This window comes from Myotis daubentonii, chromosome 15 (assembly GCF_963259705.1).
Source record: "Myotis daubentonii chromosome 15, mMyoDau2.1, whole genome shotgun sequence".
Taxonomy (NCBI): domain Eukaryota; kingdom Metazoa; phylum Chordata; class Mammalia; order Chiroptera; family Vespertilionidae; genus Myotis; species Myotis daubentonii.
This window is the reverse complement of record NC_081854.1, coordinates 28,047,830-28,068,504: the sequence shown is the minus strand read 5'-3', so window position 1 is coordinate 28,068,504 and position 20,675 is coordinate 28,047,830. Positions and strand designations below refer to the sequence as shown.

Below are 20,675 nucleotides of genomic sequence, written 5' to 3'. Positions count from 1 at the left end.
AACCTTTCTCACGGCGGGGAACCCACAGTTCCAGGCGGCCGCCCCGCGCGAACTGCGAGGTTACCGCGGGCCCTGCGACCATCTGCTCCCACCACGCCCGCCAGCCCCGCCCCGCCTTGGCCAACGCCTCCGCCACGTGCCCGCCTCCCGCAGCCAGGCCGCCTGTGATTGGCTGGTGGTGCTGCCCATTGCGAGGGGAGGGCGCGTCGCCCGCAGGTCGACGCTCCCATTGGTCGTGCGGCGGCGGTAGCGCGCGCGGCCCCGGCGAGGAAGGGAAGCTGGTGGCTGCGGAACGGGCGGAGGCTGCAGGTTTCGTAACCGTCGCTCCTCCTCGCTGCGAGGCCTGGGTCGGGTCGGGCCGCGCCGCGCGGGGCCGCTCGGAGTGGAGGCCGCCTGGGGGCGGGCGGGCTGGAGGCGCAGGTAAGGAGGCCGCGGGCGGGCGGGCTGGAGGAGGACGAGGCGGAGGCCGCGGCGGAGCCCGCCGCTCGCGTGGGCGCGGGCCCAGCCCGAGGAGATCCAGAGCGGCCGGCAGGCCGGGCAGGCCCCGCGCAGCCGGCGTCGCGGGCGGCGGCCCCGCGCGGCGTCTGATGCAACCTGCGGGCAACACCCGGCGGACCTGTGAGCTCATCCCTGGCTGCCGCCCAGCGCCCCGGCGCCACCCGCGGACCCCCGCGCTCCCCCGGGCGCCCCTCGCCGCGGGCCGGGACGGGATGGAAGGCGAGATGCGCCCCCTCCGGAACCCAGCTCTGTGCGAACTGTGCGGTGTGACAAGTCCGGCTCGCATTGGCCCCTGCGGTAAAGGGTGTTCCCAGGGAGGCAGGCGGTGGACCGGATCCTATTTTAGTGCCACGGGATGGCTCCCTCCCCGCAGCACCGCTCCGTCTGGGGTCGTGCTGGGTTCTGTTCAGAGTGATAAAGCGGCCAGGGCAGGCGGCTGATTTTTACGTAGTGACTTTACAGAAATACTATGTGTCACTTAGGGAGCTATAGCTTGAATACCCCGCTGTTTACGAATGAACGGAGGTAAGATGAATGTGCTGCAACCACGAGTTGAATAGAAAAGGGCAAGAAATGAAGCGCCTCGTAGCGTGGTGGGGGGAGCTCAGCAGGAAGCAGCTGCCGAGGTGTCCAAGGTGGAGAGGATGGAATCGCAGGTTGAGGGGGAGGATCACCTGTTCTGAGTAAGCTTGTATGTTTTCCTTCAGAAGGTTTAAGTGTTGGTTTTCCTCTTGTGAGGTTTATGCTTGCTCTGGCATCTTATCAGGGTCAGTTTCAGAAAGGTTTTAACAGTGAGGGGCTGCGCAAAAATTGGTAGTTCTGTCTCTGAGCCTACACCCCGTTGAGTCCTTATTGAAGAGCGTGTCCCGTAATTCAGGTAGGATATGCAACGCCCACAAAAGTGTTTGAAGTAAAATACTATAAGGGCTTGCTTTACCAAGAAATTCTGCATCCAAGCTTTTGATATTTAGAAGTTAAAATCTGGTCAGCTATTGCCACTTGAGTGGTATTTGGGATAAGCGATTCTTAAAGTTAATTCCTTGTTTCCGGAAGAATTTACTGCAAACAAGGTTAAATAATTACAGGATGCAGATGAGCTGAATAATTTTTCAATTTCTTGATGCCTGCTTCTGGTGGCACGCTTGGCTGACTCAGTCACCTTGAATACCTGCCTAAAAAACATGGGAACAAAACTTCATTTTTTCAGAATACCCTTTAAATTCACAAAAACACATCAGCAAGGTTATCTGATCATGGAGAGGTGGTTTCCTCCCTAGGGATTTTAACAGCACTTTGTGAGTGCCTGGTGAAGATACTAGTAAATAGGATCTCATGGGGACTGAATTTGGACTTATGGTCTAAGATTGCCTCATCTGATCATGCATGATAAATGATAAATGCAGGTAGCCACAATTCCAGGTTTATTGCGTGTTCTACCTTTTAGGCTGTCCAGTCCTAGCAGTAAAAAAAATTTTTTTTTTTTAGCTTGCTCTCCTAATAGAGCTGTATTTATAAACAATGGGTGTGTACTGTTGCTTTGTGTATTTTAAAATGACATTTAAAAAAGACAAATGAATATACATTTCCTTTTCTTATTTATATACTCCCTGTACCCTCCTTCATGGACCCCTGTTTTTTGTCATGAAGCAAGCAATACAACTAAATAGAAATAATTGCTCATTTGAGTGTCTGTTGACTTCACTCACCTTGACTTCACTTGTAGTAAAAGTTGTCAGACCTTGGCCAACATGCCTAAGAATTTTAGATTATTAATTGGAAAACGATGGGACTAAGTAGAAATTAATGAAGGTTCTTAACTGAAATGAAGCAAAGACCAGATAAGAATGGTGTTCACTGTATATATTGGGACTTGAGGTAGCCAATGGAACTTTATTTTCCCACAACCAGGATCAAATCCAAGATATTAACCCTACACTTTAAGAAAGACTCTGAACTTTAGGTAGTAAGACCATGATATCTTATTCTTGATTTAATTGGGGTCATTTGAAGAGATTTTAAGGCTAGGGTGCCCTTTTTTTATATAAGACATTTATTTAAAAAATGTTTTCTCTTAGCCTTTTGAGCCTGTATTCAACAAGTATTTCTTGAGCACCACCACTATATGCCTAGCCTTGCACTAGATGCTGGGCATGTGGAAATGAAGACAGAGTCCTGCCTCTGGGTCTCTAGGGAGACACACTGTAGAGTTGGTATTGACAAAGAAACCAGGAAACAAATTGGACAGAAACACAAAGAAAAGAGAAAGCAAGGACCATTTAGAGGACAGATGGTGATTCAGTATTGTTGAGGTGTGAACTATAAGGGAGCAGGGGCTAGACTAGAGGGAGGGTTAATACCTTGGATTTGATTTCCTTTGTGGGAGCCACAGAAGAATTTCAACAAGAGGGTGTGACACACTCAGAATTGAGTTAGATTGCTCTGGAGACAGTGGTTGGAGGGAACATTACTAAAGCAGAGCAGACTAGTGCCCCTGAGACATGATGTCAGCCTAAGGTAATTCTGTGGCATTGGGGTGGAGAGAGATGGTGGGTGTAAATTTTTCCCCCGGGGTGGGGATAGAATTGTCACATATCAATGATTGAACAGATTTGGAGCAAGGGTGAAACATCTGTAAATATTTTGGAGTGTAGACCTTCGCTGAGGAAATGTGAGTGAATAATTTAATTTGGGGGACCAGGGTGGTTGTACATATGTGGTGGTAGTGGGGAGGAGGGATGACATGAGGGTTAGGAAAATTCTTGACATGTTTATTTTCCCAAATGAAAAAATTTGATTTTTGTTTTACTCATTCTAACATTATGAGTTTTCAGTGTGTTACTGATTTGAATGAACATTACTTGAATTTAAAAAATGTTACCACTTAGTGTTCGTTTTAAAAATATATATTTTTATTGATTTTAGAGAGGAAGGGAGATGGAGAGAGACATAAAAATATCAATGATGAGTGAATCATTGATCGTCTGCCTCCTGCACGCCCGTTACTGGGGATTGAGCCCGCAACCCAGGCTTGTGGCCTGACTTGGAATCAAACCATGACCTCCTGGTTCATAGGTTGCCTCTCAATCACTGAGCCGCACCGGGTGGGCTCAGTGTTGTTTTTTTTTTGTTTTTAAAGATCCATTCTCGGCAGTAGTGGCTTTCAAACTTCAGTGTCATCAGAATCACTTGGAGGTCCTGGTAAAACAAGATTGCTCAGCCCTGTTCCTGGAGCTCCTGATTCCTAGATCTGGGACAGCCTGAGAATTTGTAATTCTAACAAGTTCCCAAATGATGTTGCTGGCCCAGGGACCACACTTTGAGTATTACTGCTCTTCACTTTTTCTGCTGCTTCCTGCTTGAGTGATTCACATGCAAGGAAACAAGGCGCCACCCTGCTTCCTGTTGACTGAACTCTGGAATAGTATTTGTCCACATAGGAGCAGACTTTCATCTAGGGTTGAATATCCAGATTTGAAATAAATGTATTTTTTTTGCCTATTGTAGGTGCTCAAATGTTTGTGGAAGGAACAAAAGCATAAATGACAGTGTAAACTGTAAAATGTGTAAATTTTAGAGGCAGTTACTTGCTCAGTATAAAATCAGAATTGATAATCTGTTAGGAGTTGTCTTTAAGACCATTTGGCTCCTTTCACTTGGTTCATTTTCCTTAATGGATATCTCTTCACTTTAAGAGCTACTTTCTTGGCTTGCTTTAGTTGAAGGACATAAAAAAACAACAACACAGTTTTTTAGTTCTTTTTATTATCTCCAAATTTCCTCTTACAGTTTTAACAGTTTGATGATTTACTCTTTGTTTTTCAAGCCAAAGGGCTCATTTTTCAAAACCTCGCCTACTGTGTCCAGCTTAGTACTTTGCTTGGCAAGATGAGTCAGACTAAGGTAAAAGAGCCCTTTCCTATCTTTGGGTGCAAAAATGGGCCCAGCCCTTGCCGGTTTGGCTTAGTGGATAGAGTGTCCGTCTGCAGACTGAAGGGTCCCGGGATTGATCCTGGCCAAGGGCACATGACCAGGTTGTGGGCTCAGTTCCCAGTGGGAGGCGTGCAGGAAGCAACCAATCAGCGATTCTCTCTCATTGATGTTTCTATCTCTCTCCCTTCCCTTTCCTCTCTGAAATCAATAAAAATATGTAAAGAAAATGGGCACGAACGTCACTGAAGTTGGAGCCTTTAATAAGAGTTTTTAGTGACTGCAGTTGGTGGTGTATTGTCAGTCAGAAGGCATTTTACCATTCTACATATCCCATTGTTATTGCTGAGTTGACTGTAGAGATTAGCTTTAAAGACTCATAAAAATATAAGTGGTATATGCAAAATAAAAAGATAAGATGAACATGATTATGATTGTTGAGATGATCCCAGGAGGTGTTAAATTAGTTCTTAAAAATCGAGTAAAACACTTATGTTCACTTTCTACCAAATAGATAATTATCTGGGGAAATTGTGAAGTGTCCATTATTAAAGATATGCTTGGAGTAGATATCCATTATGGGTTGGAAGGAGGCTTTCTTCTTGCTGTAGTACTGGAGTGAAACAGATGACCCACTAGCTCAAGGCTGCCTGCGTGGCTTTAAAAACAGTTGAAAGTAATGATATATGGACTTAAAAATTTTTTTTGGTTATCAAATGATCTTTAACTGAAATATTTTTCTCTGTGGTTCTTTATTTTATTGATTTTGGAGAGGGGGAGGGAAGAGAGAAATAAATATCGATTTATTGTTACACTTACTTATGCATTCATCGGTTGATTCTTGTATGTGCCCAGAATGGGCATCAAACCTCCAACCTTGCCATATTGGGATGACACTCTAACCAACTGAGCTACCCGACCAGGGCCTTCCTTTGTAGTTCTTAACTAGCTGGGCATTCCATTGCACCACTGTTGATGTCATCTATGATGTTGTGAGGGTGGTGGCCATCAACATTTCAGTCCACAGATTGGGCAGTCCCCAGGATCTCTTTAAGATTCCAGAGCGTTCTCAACCCAAAGATTGGGCAATGTTGACAATCTCATCAAAAGTGGTATTTTCACTGTGCTTAATGTTTAATTGCTTCTTTCTGCCTCTTGCTTTGATGATCAGGGCAGAGGCAGAAGGTACTACTCAATCTGGGCCTCTCTGTTCTGAATGGTCAGTTTCATTGTAGTCCTCAGACCCTTCCAATCACCAGTTACTTTGGTGATGCCATCACCAACCTTTTTTGAAGTCAGACCCAGGGAGTCTATCTTGGGGACCAGGACAGACATGGCACCGACTTCCTCACTGGTGTAATTCAAGTATATGATTGTGATCTTGTTGGGGTTGAACTTTGGCAGCATGGGGCAGATGGCTGGTGTTGGATGAACCTGGATTCTGGATGACTGAAGAAAGGCTTATAGGCTTCCTCCGAGTCAAAAACCGAAAGGGTATATGGACTTTTTAAAAGTAAAGATTTAAAAAAGCAAACATATAGACAGCGTTTACACAGAAGCGCCTGGCTAAAGGTTTGGGTGAACCTTAACTGATGTTACTGAGTTTTTCTGAGGAACTGTGAGATGGTCTCATTTCAGGCATTTCCTAATTCTGGCTCCAGGTTTCTCCATGATACAGATTTAGCAGTTTTGTGAAAAGAGAACAAGATCGTTTTATGGTTCTTAATACTATGTTCTAAATTTTTAAGCATGTTATGACTTCTTAGTGAACATGATTCATTCAGCCTAGCCAGTTTGTCTTGAAGTGGCTTTGTGATGATAGGATAGGTATGCTTTTTGACACATCTTGAGGCAATTGTAGTGACCTAGTTGAATTTATAGTAGTCCAAATATGACTAGTTTTTGAAACTGGCTTCATTTCTGCAGACAGCACTACAGTTATTTCAGAACTGGCATGTCCTCTGGTTCCTCCGGCAGTGTGAAGTGGGTGCAGGCACTGCAGTTGCTCGGTCTCTGTCTAGCCTGAGCCCCCATACTTGTACTTTAGGGCTTTTGGTTTTTTCCTGGTGGTTTTAGTTTGACTATGTTTAGATGTATTTCTTAATTATGTCAAGAAGAAAAAAGCCACTATTAGAAGCATGGTGGAATGGGGAAGAATATTGGGTGTCTCAAAGCTTCTTAATTTATGATTCAAGAAACTAACTTAGGAAATCTCTGTAAACCACTAATATTTGAAATCATTAAAAAAACAACACACTAAACACCCCACCTTTTCAAAATATCCCATAAAACATCCTCTGGGAGAAAAGTCAAGTCCTTGATGACTCACTCTCTGCATACTGGAATAAGGATCGTGCATCGATCCTAGGAGGGTATTCCTGATGAATACTGGAGTGGGGGCATTCTGCTGCCGCATTCTATTTTGACTTCAACCAACAATTGAAATGTTCCCCCCCTTTCATTGCAGGTGTCTCTTCTATTATAATTGAACGCAGCTATTCCCTATTCAAATCAAAATCTCAAATTTCTCTCTGGCAGATTGCCGAGTACTATTAGTTCATATGTGCTGCCTAATTAGTGGTGTTCTTGTGTTTTTCCTCCCATTTTTGAAAATAGTCACAGATGGGCAATGCCCTCAGGGATTCAGGTGGGCTGCATTTGGCCTTATGGTGTTTCTGTAGTAACTTACCTTTCTTAATACTGGTTTAGACTTTTGAAACATTGGAACAGTTGGCAGTCGCTGTAGACTTTTCCCAGCATAATTAATGTTGGCCTGCTGTTAGGTACATGCAAGTTTATTCTCATTTGATCTTGTCATTTCAAATATTTTAATGCAATTTATTCTTTAACTAGGTACATGTGAAGATTTCTTGGCTGTGTAGAGTGGAAACCATTGATTGTCGTGCCCTCATTTCTGCCTGTTCTGTGTTGGCAAGAGAGAGTGCCCAAATGAGCAAGATATCGCAGCAGAACAGTACTCCAGGAGTGAATGGAATAAGTGTTATTCATACTCCGGCTCATGCCAGCGGCTTACAGCAGGTTCCTCAGCTGGTGCCCGCTGGCCCTGGGGGAGGAGGTAAGGCTGTGCCTCCAAGCAAGCAAAGTAAAAAGAGTTCACCCATGGATCGAAACAGTGATGAGTATCGTCAACGCAGAGAGAGGAACAACATGGCTGTGAAAAAGAGCAGGTTGAAAAGCAAGCAGAAAGCACAGGATACCCTGCAGAGAGTGAATCAGCTCAAAGAAGAGAATGAACGGTTGGAAGCAAAAATTAAATTGCTGACTAAGGAATTAAGTGTACTGAAAGATTTGTTTCTTGAGCATGCGCACAACCTTGCAGACAACGTGCAACCTAGTAGCACTGAAAATATGACAAGTTCTGATAATGCAGGACAGTAGACTGCACCTCTTCCCAACTTCACAACTTGTGGCTTGAACATGAAAGGTGTTGACAACCTACACCACTCATATCAATGGCTGAACATTGTCTTGTTCCATTACCCAAAAGATCCATTGAAAGTTGTTTTCTAGGATCAGCACTGAAGAGTTAATTAGCTAAAATTGTTAGCCATGTAGTTAAAATTTCTGGTTTTAAATGATATTGGGATAAAGAAACAAATTTTTAAGGTATATGGTAAAAAAAAAAAAAAAAAAAAGTCCCAGACCTGGATGTTCTTAATAAATCCTGACTTCCCAAGAAATGCTTTTTTTTTAAAGGTTGACAAAAGGAATGAAGAATTGGCAGGTCATTCAGAAGGTTCTGGATTTTAATGGAAATGGTTAATTGGATTAAGAAAAATTGAATGCTGTTTATGATAATCTATTTGTGATTTCATTCTAAATTATGTATTAAAAATCCTTAGGGCTGTAGAAACCAACCACTTTGTAATTTGGAATGATGTTATGTATAAACCTTGGTTTAGCATAGGTAGTACTGTTTCCCCAACAAGTACAAGTTTTTGAGTAGCAGTGTCAGGTTCAGTAAAGAAACCCCATTGCATTTTAAAGGCAGTATGTAGCCATTTGGTTTAAAAATATAACACTTAGGGAGCAAATAGGTTTTTAAGAAATAAAAGTAAAGGATATTAGAATTATGCTTTTGGGATACCCTTTGGGTTATTGGCTTGGCATTTTTTAGTATTTTTATAAACACCACCAAACAACTCAGTAGTTTAGAGAAACTTGTGTACTAAAATTTTAGTTTTTGCAGATGCTAGTAAAGGAAGCATTTTTAAAAAAATACCATTTTGACAGCCAAATTAGTATAGATAAAGTCTTAGTAGTTTGATCACAGAAGCTACTGATTAGTATTTGGAAATAACAATTCAGCAGGTATTTTTACCTGTGTTGAAATATCTGCCGTGTGGCCATGAGTTTTAAAGGCAAAAACTTCTTGGAAGGATTATTTGAACTTAACCAAGTGATTATTAGAAAAATGCATCATCAACTCCCAAAACTATAGTCTAAGAAAACTTGAAAGTGTAAGGTTTAACCTTTAATTTATTTCACTTAAATGCATCTTTTTATATTTTTGTGATATTTCTTTTTCTAGTTAGTGAACTGTTCTTCCACACTTTTTGTACCACTGCTTCTGTTTAGTTATTTGTATACTTTTATATCCCATAAATTATTTTAGAAAGAAAATACTGATAAAACTCAGGATATTGACATTTTTGTTGAGACTAAAAAAATGGCAGTCACTCAAGTCGGGAATCTCTAGTCTGGTTTGTATTAATGTTGGTAGTTTTTTATTGTCCTTGTCGACTTTTTTCTTTTTTTTTTTTTTAATCAGCACAATTCTAGCTAAACTATTTTGGCTCTTTTGAGTTATTTTTTTTCTCTCTTTTGTGTGTGTATGTGTGTGTTTGTGTTTGAGTGTGTGTACACGTACCTGGGCTTGTGACAAGAGACTGAGTCCTGTCTGATTAAAAAGTTAGTGTTACCAGGTATCTCATTTGAACTTGGTTATTTTTGACCACATTGCTGTTTCATACTAGGACCTGGGACAATGTAACCAGCATGTAACTCAAGTTGTCCCCTTGGATCGATGGAAGAGTGCTGTCTGTGCTCTTCTCCTGGGCAGAAGACATCACAGTGCTCTGAAACTCAGCAATTAATAAGGCCATGAGTCCTTTTGCAAGTGACAGGAGCCTACTGTTGTTCCATGAGAGCCACTGTCCCAAGAGGGTTTACTCCCTATAGAGCCAGGAGACAGAATAGGGGCTTCCATTAGGGTCCAACACCAGTTTACTTTGGGTTGGAGTAGTGACCTACTGGTAATGGGTGTTTTGAATAACGAACTAGGACAGAGGTCACCAACCAGTGGTCTGTGGACCACTGGTGGTCTGTGAGGTCAGAAAGGTTGGTGACCGCTGATCTAGGAGATACCCACAGATCCTACTGAATCTTTAATAGCTGATCAATGTTATATAATTAACCTAATTGGAGATGCAGTTAGGTCACTTGAATCCTTAAGCACCTATAATAGGTGTTACAGACATTTTAATCTCTTAGTTACTAAAAAATATCTTTCAGAAATTGATGTCACCATGGAATTAATGTTTACCAGTTATATGAATTGACTTAACTCTCTTAGAAAAGAAGCTTTAGGAAAATCATTAGGAGTTGTACTCAATATTTCAAATCAGAACCAAAAATTGGAAATTTGGAAGAATGGGTTCAAGCTTTCTTGTTACCTATGCAAAATTAAAACTTGAGCACAAGCAGTCCTTGTGCATAGGACAAAAATGTTAACCATTGTCAACTATATTACTGAAGTGTTTGGGAATGAAAGTTTTTAGTTTGATAGGTTTATCAGTATAAAACTGAGGTTAATCAAGTATAGGGAATGGTAAGTTTAGAGCTTTGGGAACTATAAAGTGACTTTTGTAATGTTTGTTTTGTTAGGTTACTTGTGAACCATTAGGATTTGATCTGCCTTTGCTGGCAGGTCCAGTCATTTAGGAATTAGGCTTCAGTATATAAATTTCTAGCTGTACCCCGAGTCTCCCAGAATGGGTGCTTTCTGATTGGTCTTGGCTGCAGGTGGTGAGATCAAGAGCAGCTCTTTCTGGTGTCTGGCCCCTTTCAGTTTTTTGGGGTGTGAGCTAAGATACTTTGGACATTCTTACTAAGAAGTGGTAAGATTTTAATAAAATATGACCGGAAAATGGTCACATGACCAGTCATGAATGTGAAAGTCTCATATTTACATTAAAAAGTAGAAGTATGTACAATATAATATTTGATGATAAAGGAAATCGTAGTTTTTGGTATTTCTTAATCCCCATTAGAGGGTTTGAAGCTATGAACCTGAACAACCCAATTAGCACTCAAGTGCTTTTTGATGCCTTAGAAATAGGGGAAAAAAATTTCTGTTTGACAAAAGCTAGAAAGGAGAAAGTCCATTCTACAGCTGTTAGACCTGCCTCTCAGGAAAAAGTACTTAACTTGTTCTTTTTGTTCCTGGCTTTCCTCAGTTTGTGAGAATACTCTATTTTTTTAAATATAATTTTATTTCTTTCAATGAATTTGAAATAAAAAAACTTTGGAATAATGACTATTTCATTGTGGGTTTCTTTATACCAAGAAAATGTCCAAATGTTAAACAGCTCTGAAGAGCAGGCAGGTACCCTGCTGTCTCCTGTTCCCAGCCTAGGGAAGGGCTGAGGTGAGGGTGGGAGGGACAAGCAGGGGTGTTTTGCCCAAGATTAGATTTCGCTTAATGGATAGGAATATAGTTTCCTGTGAATGCCTCTTTATTTATATTCTTTATCACCTAGTCTAATCTAAAAATGTATATTAGACTAGAGAAAGCAATAATGGGTCTAGTCTAATCTAAAAATGTATATTAGACTAGAGAAAGCAATAACGGGTGTTCCTGCTGAGACACAGGTATTTTGGTTGTAGGTCCTTACTATTCATCACTGAATATTTCTTGCCACTCCCTTCTGGTTCCCATTTCCAGAGTGGTAGGAAATTTGTTCATAACATAGGAATGTCAAAGTGAGGCTTTTCCTTTAATGATACAATTTATGGTATGTATATATAGTCTTCATTAACATGATGCCATGGAGTGTCAATAGAAATGAATTCATAAATATTGAGTCCAGTGAGCTGGCTTGAATGTTTCAAGAGAAGATTCATTTAGATACATTTCTTCTATGATCCTGCAATTATTTGTGTCTTGGGAAATATCTACTTATTGCATCTTAATGAAAATTATAGTACAGTAATTATTTCTATGGGTAATATGTCCCATCTCATTTTAATGAATTAGTTGTAATTTAGAATCCAGTATCTTGTCTTAGGGAATTTCATAGACATAATTTGTGAAGGTGCCAGCTCTTTTTTATTTTTTAAATCTTTATCGTTGAGAGTAATATAGAAGTGTCCCCCCCACTCGCCCCCATCAGGTTTCCGTCCCACCCCAGGCCTTCACCCCCCTACTGTCTGTGTCCATAGGTAAGATCTTTGGTTAATCTCTTCCCACCCACCCCCTTCCCTCTGAGATTTGTCAATCTGTTCCATGCTTCCATACCTCTGATTTTATTTTTTTGACATTTATTTTGTTCATTAAATTTCTTGTTCATTTATATTGATTTTTAGATTCAATTGTTGATATGTATTTGTTGCTATTGTTCATCTTTTTAATCCCTTCTTTTTCCTCTTCCTCTTCCTCTTCCTCTTCAAGAATACCCTTCAACATGGTTTGGTGGTGATGGACTCCTTTAGCTTTTTCTTGTTTGTGAAGCTCTTTATCTGACCCTCAATTCTAAATGAGAGCTTTGCTGGGTAATCTTGGTTGTAGGTCTTTACTGTTAATCACTTTGAATATTTCTTGCTATTCTCTTCTGGCCTGCAAAGTTTTGTTGAGAAGTCAGCTCACAGTTGTATGGGTGCTACCTTGTTGGTAACTAACTGCTTTTCTCTTGCAGCTTATAAGATTCTCTCTTTGTTTTTACCCCTTGGCATTTTAATTATGACGTGTCTTGGTGTAGGCTCCTCTTGTTTGGAACTCTGCATTTACTGGACTTATAAGTCTATTTCTTTCACTAGGTAGGGGAAGTTTTCTGTCATTATTTCTTCAAATAGGTTTTCAATATCTTTCTCACTCTCTTCTCCTTCTGGCACCCCCATAATGCGAATGTTGGTACACTTGAAGTTGTCCCAGAGGCTCCTTACATTATCTTCATATTTTTGGATTTTTTTTCTTTTTTGCCCTTCCGATTGGGTGTTTTTTTCTTATTCATATTCCAAATCATTGATTTGATTATTGGAATCTTCTACTCTACTGTTGATTCCCTGTAAATTATTCTTTATTTCAGTAGTGTATGCTTAACATGTTAAGCACCCAGCCTGTTTTGTCTTCTGGATGGAAAGTATAGTGCTTAACGTGTTAATTTCTGACTGGTCCCTTTTCATGTCTTTGACATCCTCACTAAGATCCTTGAAAGTCTCATGAAGATCCTTGAGTAACCTTATAACCATGATTTTGAACTCCATACCTAGTCGTTTGCTTGCTTCCATTTGTGACATTTCTTTGTCTTTGCATTTTGGCTGCTTCCCTGTGTTTGTTTCTGTATTAGGTAGAGCTGCTATGTCTCCTGGAATTGGTAGAGTGTCCTTGTGTAGTAGGTGTCCTGTAGGGCTCAGTGGCTCAGCCTCCCCAGTCACCTGAGCTGGGCACTCTATGTGCGTTCCTGTGTAGGCTGTGTGCAGAGTCTTGTATTTGAACCTTAATTGCTACTGGTATCACTGGGAGGAGCTGACATCCAGGCTAATTGGCTGTGAGGACCAGTTAAGACTGCAGTGGGAGAGCTGCTGTATAGGAGATATCCCTATGGAGCAGGACTTGCTTCAGTGGGGCTTTGGTGCTCACTGAATCTGCCTCTTGAGTGTGTTGCTTGTGGATGTGTAGAATTGTAATCTGCTATGGTCTGAAGTTGTCCACCAGATGCACTGGTGCTAAGGCAGTGGTTCTCAACCTTGGCTGCACATTAGAATCACCTGGGAATCTTTTTAAAATCCTGATTTCTGGGCCTCATCCTCCGGAAATTCTGTTTCTTTGTTACTAATGTGGTCCCACCCCATAACAAAGAAACAATTTCTGGAGGATGAGGCCCAGAAATCAGGATTTTAAAAAGATTCCCAGGTGATTCTAATGTGCAGCCAAGGTTGAGAACCACTGCTCTAAGGCCTCGAAGGAGGTGGAAAGTCAGCCACTGCCTGGGGTCACCTGGCAGGAGCTACAGAGGCATCAGCTGACAGCTGCTATTTGTATTTGTATTGAGCTTGCAGGTGCCCAGGTGAGGCCCAGCTGTGAAGTAAGGCAGGCTGGTGCTAATGCTGGATCTTGGGCCTTTTATTGATAGGTTTGAGGCATACTGTCATCAGCTGCAGCTTGTGTGAGAGATTTTAGCAAAGTCTGAAGCCTGAGTCAGGACAGGTCATTCTTATGGAAATGCTGCTGCAGACAGCATGGATGGGGCTGCAAATTGGATGGGGTGGGGGTCTCAGGGAATCACCAGGGTGGAGCAAATAATGTGCTCCAGGCTGATGGAGACTCAGATATGGCTGCTAGTCAGGTCTGGGACAGGGGAGGTCCCAGCACAGGAATAATGATCCCTCTGAGCACCCCCATCTGGAAGAAAACCACCCCTAAGTTCCTGCCCTAATGTCCGACAATCCAGTTCCTCCTTGTATGTGTCTGGGTCCTCTAAAGCTGCCAGGTGTGCCAGCTCTTTAACCCTTTGCGGTCCAATTTTATTTTTGGAATTCAAACAGTCTGGTCCAAATTAATTGACGGGATTGAATGTTGAACCGGTTTGCGGTGTCGACCTCAGCCTTGACGTTGGACCTGCTCCTAGTGCCTCGTCTGTCGAGTCAGCCTCCACGTTGGACCAAAAAGGGTTAAATGGAACACCTCGGACTCTAGCAGCCTGTGTCTCAGCCACAATCACCGCTGGTTTTTATAGCCCATGGTTGCAGGGACTTCTCAGTTCTGGACTCCTGGGCTTGGGGGCTGGTGTGGGGCTGGGACCCCTTGCTCCTCACGGGTGGCCTCCGCAGAGACAATCTCCCTCCTGATTAAAAAATGGCATACGTGGGTGTCAGACAAGCCTGGTCTGAGGCCCCCCCCCCCCCCCCCCCCCCAGTGTGCTTTCTTCTTTAGTTCTCTAGTTGTAGGACTTCCATTCAGCCAGCTTTCAGGCGGTTCTGAATGATGGTACTGTATTTTAGTTGTAATTTTGATGTGGTTGTGGGAGGCACTGAATACAGGCGCTTATGCATGCTGTCATCTTGACCTCTTTTTAAGAGGAAACTGCCAACTCTTTTTTAATAAAAGCACTTTTAGACCTACTGTTCTTTTACTGCTTCTGAGTATCTGAAGTTCATATGCACTTTACATATACTCAAAGGGGAACACCATCCTGAATATCCTTTTACGGCAACATGCCCATTCCTCACAGAGTTCTAGGCCTGAAAGTCATGCAGAACTATCTAGAGCAGCAGTTCTCAACCTGTGGGTCGCGACCCCTTTGGGGGTAGAACGACCCTTTCACAGGGGTCGCCTAAGACCATCGGAAAACACATATATAATTACATACTGTTTTTGTGATTAATCACTATGCTTTAATTATGTTCAATTTGTAACAATGCAATTGGGGGTCACCACAACATGAGGAACTGTATTAAAGGGTCGCGGCATTAGGAAGGTTGAGAACCACTGATCTAGAGATTTGGAGTTGTAGAACTGGGCTTGAGAATGGAGTTGTTAGTGAGATAGTCACATGTTAAGACTTTTTTGTGCTGAAATATCCAAGTCTTGCCACTCGCTTTGAAGTAGCGTAAGAGCCTGATGTCCTTCGATATCACCACCAGTCAGTTCTACCTCCTAAATGTCTCTCTTGCACCTGTCTGTTCTTCCCTCCCCTCCCCTCCCAACCTTCTGCAGAGCCATCCTCTTCTCTGCTTGGACTTGGTCTCCCTGGACCATTGGATGCTCTCCATACTTTTGGTTCCTCATGCACACAGGGTGAGGTCCAGCCTTCTCGTTGTGTGGCTCTACTTGTTCTTGCTGACTTCATTTCCTCCCATTCTCTGTCTCACATCACTTTGCTCTGGCTACTGGGTTTTCCCAAGCTCATTACCCTGAGTCACCTTAGGACAGTTTTCCTTAGACTTGGATAGCCTCATCTCTTGCTTTTCACTTCCAGCCCTTCCTGTCTCAGACCCCTGGCTTTCTAGACAAGGTGAGTCCTGTTACCTTCATGGCCCTTGTCAATGTTTCAGACGATAAGTTTGTTCATGGTTGTTTAAGATGCAACCTCTGGAGACCAGTGGTTCTGAGAGTAGGACACATGTTTTTTTTAAAAATATATTTCTTTATTGATTTAAGAGAGGAAGGGAGAGGGAGGAAGAGATAGAAACATCAATGAGAGAGTCATTGATTGGCTGCCTTCTGCACGGCCCCCACTGGGGACCAAGCCCGCAGCCTGGGCATGTGCCCTTGGCCGGAATCGAACCCGCGACCTTACAGTCCCCAGGCCGACGCTCTATCCACTGTGCCAAACTGGCTAGGGCAGGACGCATGTTTTGTTGTTAATTTATTGATGTTAGAGAAACATCGGCTTGTTTTTCCACTTATTTATGCATTCATTGATTGCTTCTTGTATGTGCCAGACCAGGGATTTGAACGTACAACCTTGGTGTCTCAGGATGTGCTCTAACCAACTGAGCTACCCAGCCACGGCCAGAAAGCATGTTTTTTATCACATACTGGTACATTGGAGATGCTCAATTATTTATTGGATGGCTATGTAGTCCCTTCCAGGGTTTTAGAAAGGCACTTCGTGCTACATAGCTTTCTGGAAGGGTCTCTAATGTATTAAGTTGTACAAGTTTCTGCAGTGGTTAGAGGAGACATAGGAATTGGCTACCTCCTTTGGAATGTGGGGTAGAGCAGGTGGCTACCACTGGCCATCTGAGAACAGCACCTTCACGGAATGCCCTTTGACTTTCCAACCTGGGCTGAACCAGAGTCACAGCTATATTCCCAGCGGCCCTCCTGGACAAAGCATGGAGTTACTGAGATTTCTCCCCGTTCTTTTTTGTCTACTTGCTTGATAATCAGAGAAAACATTTATATGAAACGAGCAGTTTGGTTATAAAATGTCTAAAGGAGAAAGATATATGAACTCAGCTAAGTTTTCTAATTAAGTGGTTCAGTTAGACTTTTAACCTAACTTCAACTGGTTTTATCCTGGGCGTGGGGAAAATTGAAACCTTAGACACCAGAATGTGTTTATCACAGGCACAGCTAGGGTAGAGAGATGCGGGGCAAACTCAACACTCCGGACATTCAGAAAGGCAGTCATTGGTTATCCTGCTCAATCTCACGAATAACTTAGGGAATGTAATCTGTGAACTAGCAGAAAACTTTAAGAATGGATGTTATAAATCTAAGAAACAAGTGGTTTCTTGGAACTGAGATTGGCCACATCACAGACACTTTTGTGTCACTGCCATTGGAAAAGTCAATCTGTATTAAACTCTATTAAACCCTTCAGTGACTTCTCTAAACGTCTCCAGCTTGGGCAACAGTTTCCCACTGCATCCTGGTTTCATCTCTGATGTCTTTTCTCACTTGCCCTTCACTGGGCTTGGGAACTCCTGGGCGACAGCTCTCAGGAGACAAACCTGGAATGGTGCACAGAATTCTAGAAGCCAGCTCCAGGGGCTGGGTCGCTCAGTGGGACCATGGGAGAACTGGGCAAGCGGAGGCAAGGACAGGGACTCTGCTGCTGGCAGGGACCAGGCCCAGCTGGCCCTGGATGGCTCAGCCTCAGCGTAGCATTTGGTCAGTGGGCTTACATTTATGGAAGACAGATGGTTTCCGCAAAGATGGAAGGAATGAGAAAGCTCACCTTTGCACGGTGCTGCCTCTGTCTTAAGTGCTGTCACCTTTCAGATGCTGGCTTTGCTAGCATGTCCCGCATGAAAAGGAAATCAAGGACAAGAGTCTCTGCAAGTCTTAAGTTTTAAATAACTGTTTTAAGTGCTCCATAATTCTCCCCATTTCAGAAATCTAGCCGTGAAGCAGTAACCACATCAAAAAGGCCACCGATTCACCTTTCGGTGTGTGCAGTGGGGTGGTGTGGGACAGCTCCGTGTGTGTCTGACCTGAGCCTGGGGTCTCTGTAACCAGGTCTCAGTGAACAGGCTCATCTGCAAAGGGTTAAAGGACAGAGGACACATGCACAGGAGGCCATTCTTAGGAAACCTTTAATTGCAAATTCCATTCTGTGCATTGATTTTTGAGAAAAACAAAACATTGGAAATCTCTCTTTCCTGAGCATAATACAAGTGACAGTAAGACACAATTTAGTGGCTACAAAAGAACAGGATTTTTTTGTAATTAGCATTTTAAAAGCCACTGTCATTTAAACAAAGTATTAACAGATTAGGGTGTAATCTTGTAGAAAGTTAATGAAAGTGTTCCTCCTGGGACACAGCACTATTTGGTGTGATCAGACTTCGGTGTTGGCATGTGATTTCTCAGCTCCATCTCTCGCTGCTGGCCGGCCAGTCAGCAGGCTGCCCCCTGGGCACTCCCAGCTGGCTTTACTTTGGGCCAGAGAAGGAAGTAAAGGCCTTGTCACAGCCTGCCATGCATGCTTCAATTTCCTCCACCGTGCGGGGCACACAGGTCAGCAGCTCTGTGCCACTGTCAGTCACCACGACGTCCTCCTCGATGCGGACCTGGGTCAGACCGATGGACTCAGTGTTTCTAAGCTGGCCTCACTCTCAAGATTAGAGGGCCAGACCTGCCAGCTCAGGCTGACCGTCACTGAGTGGGAGAAGCCCTTTCAGGGGACCAAAGGGGCTGGCCTCAAAGGCCTTGGGTGACAGCTGAGAGGAAGGCTCATCCCCTGGACATGAGCTGGGGCATGTGCTCATGTCTCCTGCCCACCCTGGCCTTGCCCTTGCACCCTGCCAGGTGGATAGGAACCCCCGGAGTGGGCAGGGGTTTGCAGAATTTGTCTCTTCTGCTGAGGGCTGAGGCACCTGTCCCGTGACAGACCACAGGAAAGGGCAAGCCAGGCCCTTCTCAAGTGGGGAAGTCAAGACTGTCCCTCCTCTGACTAGGGCTCCTGTCCTGGGACAAAGATGGCAGGCAGCAGCAGGGGGGTATTCTGGGAGCAAGGACATGGGGCCCATTGATTGGTACTCACCCCGCCAAACCCGCGGAAGCGCTGCAGGACCTCGCGGTTAAAGAAGCAGGCGCGGGCTGGGTCAGCCAGGGCCTCATCCAGGAGGTGGTCGATGAAGTAAATGCCCGGCTCCACGGTGAGCACCATGCCTGGCTCCAGGTGCCTGGCAGTGCGCAGGCTCCGCAGGCCGGGCTCATCAATGCGCTCCACGCCCTGTGGTGAGAGGGCAGGTGAGGGACACCCTAACGAAGCTCCCCTCTGCCCATGCAGGTGTCCCCTGTGAGGGCCGGCTCCAGCCTGTGGTCTGGCTGCAGCGGCAGGGGAGGCTTTGGGACGGGGTCTGCAGCTCAGCCCCCCTGCGGTACGGGGCACAGGCACTTCAGAGGAGACCCTGTTCTCTGCACACACCCCAGATCTTAGTGGCCCTGCCAGTTACCCGAAAACCTGCCTGCGGGAGCCCTGTGGACACCACATGCACACACAGGGCAAGCGGCCCAGAGGGCTGGCTGTCCGGCGGCCCTCACCTGGGCCTTCTCCGCACCAGGAGAGCAGAAGCCAAAGCTGTGAAGCCAAAAAAGCTCTTAAGGAGGCTGCGAGGCAGCCTGGGCTGCATCCCTTCGTTCAGGCAGCTCAGTGGAAACCAGCCCCAGAAGTGCTGGGCCTGGCCCCCCAGGCCAAGTGGGTTTTCCATGTGGTCTTCCAGGGGGAGGGGCAGGTGCTGCCATCAGGATGGTCCTGCCAGCTCCAGCTCTGGCGTGTATTTGCACAAATGCACGCGTACCCCATGTACTTGGCTCTTGCCTAGACTTGGGGCTACCCAGCTCAGCCCTGGGCAATGGCTCCCAGCCCTTTAGGAGGAGTGAGCAGCAGCGGCAGCTGCTTCCTGCAGAGGCATCTCCTCCCCGACATGACCCAGCCTGGGCCCGTCTTCTCACACGGGTGTAGCTGACAGGGCTGCCTGGCTGCGAGGGCAGGTGGTGCCTAGGACACTTGCAGAATTCCCCCATCTTCCCCAGGCCCCTGAGGCAAGGCCTGGGAGTGAGTGGGCAGCAAGCAAGCTTTCTGGTCAGCTGTGAACGTGCCGGCCCCGCTCGCAGCAATCCCCTGCAGCCCAGCTGCTGGAGACGGAGCTGTCACTTCTGACTGTTTGGGGGCCAAGAACATCAGACTTCAATTAGTGGTTCATGTAAGGTAACCAGAAACAGGCTGGCTCAGCCTCCATGGCTGGGCACAGCGGGGAAGGCTGTGACCATGATTCCATGAGGGTGGGGACAGAGGGGCACACAGCCACTCTGACCTGGCATGAGCCATGCTGGGATGGAGGTGTGGAAGGGACACAAGGCACCATGACCCCTGTGGGTCATGCTCTGGGCACAGAAGCCTGTCTGGTGGGGTACCCAGCCCCACAACACTGTTTGCCTTGAGGGGGTAAGGCAGGAGGGTGGGGGACCCGGAAGGGTCCAGTCTGGAATGGCAATCCCGGTGCCAAGTGACTGGGGGGGTATCTCCTGCCCAGAAACAGCTTGTCAGAACTAGGAGTCGGGGTCCCTGCTCCTTCCATCTGAAGTCTGCGCCTGCCCTGGGCTCCCCCACTGCTGTCCCTTAACTTCATGCTACCCCCAAGTGTCTGTCCTCTTTTTCACTCCAAGGTTGCCAAAGCCAGGGGCCTGGCAGAGGCAGAGACCCGACAACGTCATGTCCCAGCTCCCCTCAGTTGCTCTGGGCTCAGAGAGCTGTCCCAGGGACTGCGGAGGGGAGGGGTGATTTCCCGAGCTTGTACTCAGGCAGGCTTCCTTCCCCAAATGTCAGGTGAGGAGAGGGAAGAATGGCAGGGATCGCTGGGGGCACAGGCCACCAGCTGCTGCCTTCAGAGCGTTCCTGCTCAGGAGTCTGCCCCGGGGCCCGCAGGACCGGCCAGAGCAGGGCTGGGAGGACAAGGCTGGGCCGAGTACAGAGAGTGCAGAGCAGATCCCGCTGGGAGAGGCGAGCCTCCAGGCCCTCTGGCCCAGGGCTCCAGCCTGTTGGAGGTGGGGG

The 20,675-nt window shown here is 45.3% G+C and overlaps 2 protein-coding genes and 1 pseudogene across 10 annotated transcripts in view; 1 reads left to right on the top strand and 2 right to left on the bottom strand.

Annotated features, from left to right (window-relative positions):
• The window catches only part of LOC132217058 (xaa-Pro dipeptidase), a 467,255-nt gene that overhangs the window by 335,346 nt on the left and 111,234 nt on the right, over positions 1–20,675 (bottom strand). The window contains exons 14-15 of one of the 6 annotated variants that reach the window (XM_059667012.1): positions 18,663–18,854; positions 17,697–18,189 (exon numbers count right to left, since the gene is read on the bottom strand). The exons of the other annotated variants lie outside the window; for them this stretch is intronic. Coding sequence (XP_059522995.1) covers positions 18,052–18,189; positions 18,663–18,854 — 330 coding nt within the window. The 3' untranslated portion in view covers positions 17,697–18,051. Of the gene's footprint in view, positions 1–17,696; positions 18,190–18,662; positions 18,855–20,675 lie in introns of those variants that run through there. 6 annotated transcript variants of the gene reach the window in all.
• Positions 282–10,984, top strand: CEBPG (CCAAT enhancer binding protein gamma). Of its 4 annotated transcripts, none has more exons than XM_059666987.1 (2): positions 282–420; positions 7,279–10,984. In XM_059666987.1, exon 2 carries the CDS (start codon positions 7,375–7,377, stop codon positions 7,822–7,824), a length of 450 nt encoding a protein of 149 aa, XP_059522970.1. In that variant the 5' UTR covers positions 282–420; positions 7,279–7,374; the 3' UTR covers positions 7,825–10,984. The 4 variants fall into 4 exon arrangements, with proteins under 4 accessions (XP_059522970.1, XP_059522972.1, XP_059522971.1 ...); XM_059666989.1 differs by lacking the exon at positions 282–420 and adding an exon at positions 1,204–1,375; XM_059666988.1 differs by lacking the exon at positions 282–420 and adding an exon at positions 2,184–3,012.
• LOC132217051 (large ribosomal subunit protein uL11-like) lies at positions 5,224–5,832 on the bottom strand (annotated as a pseudogene).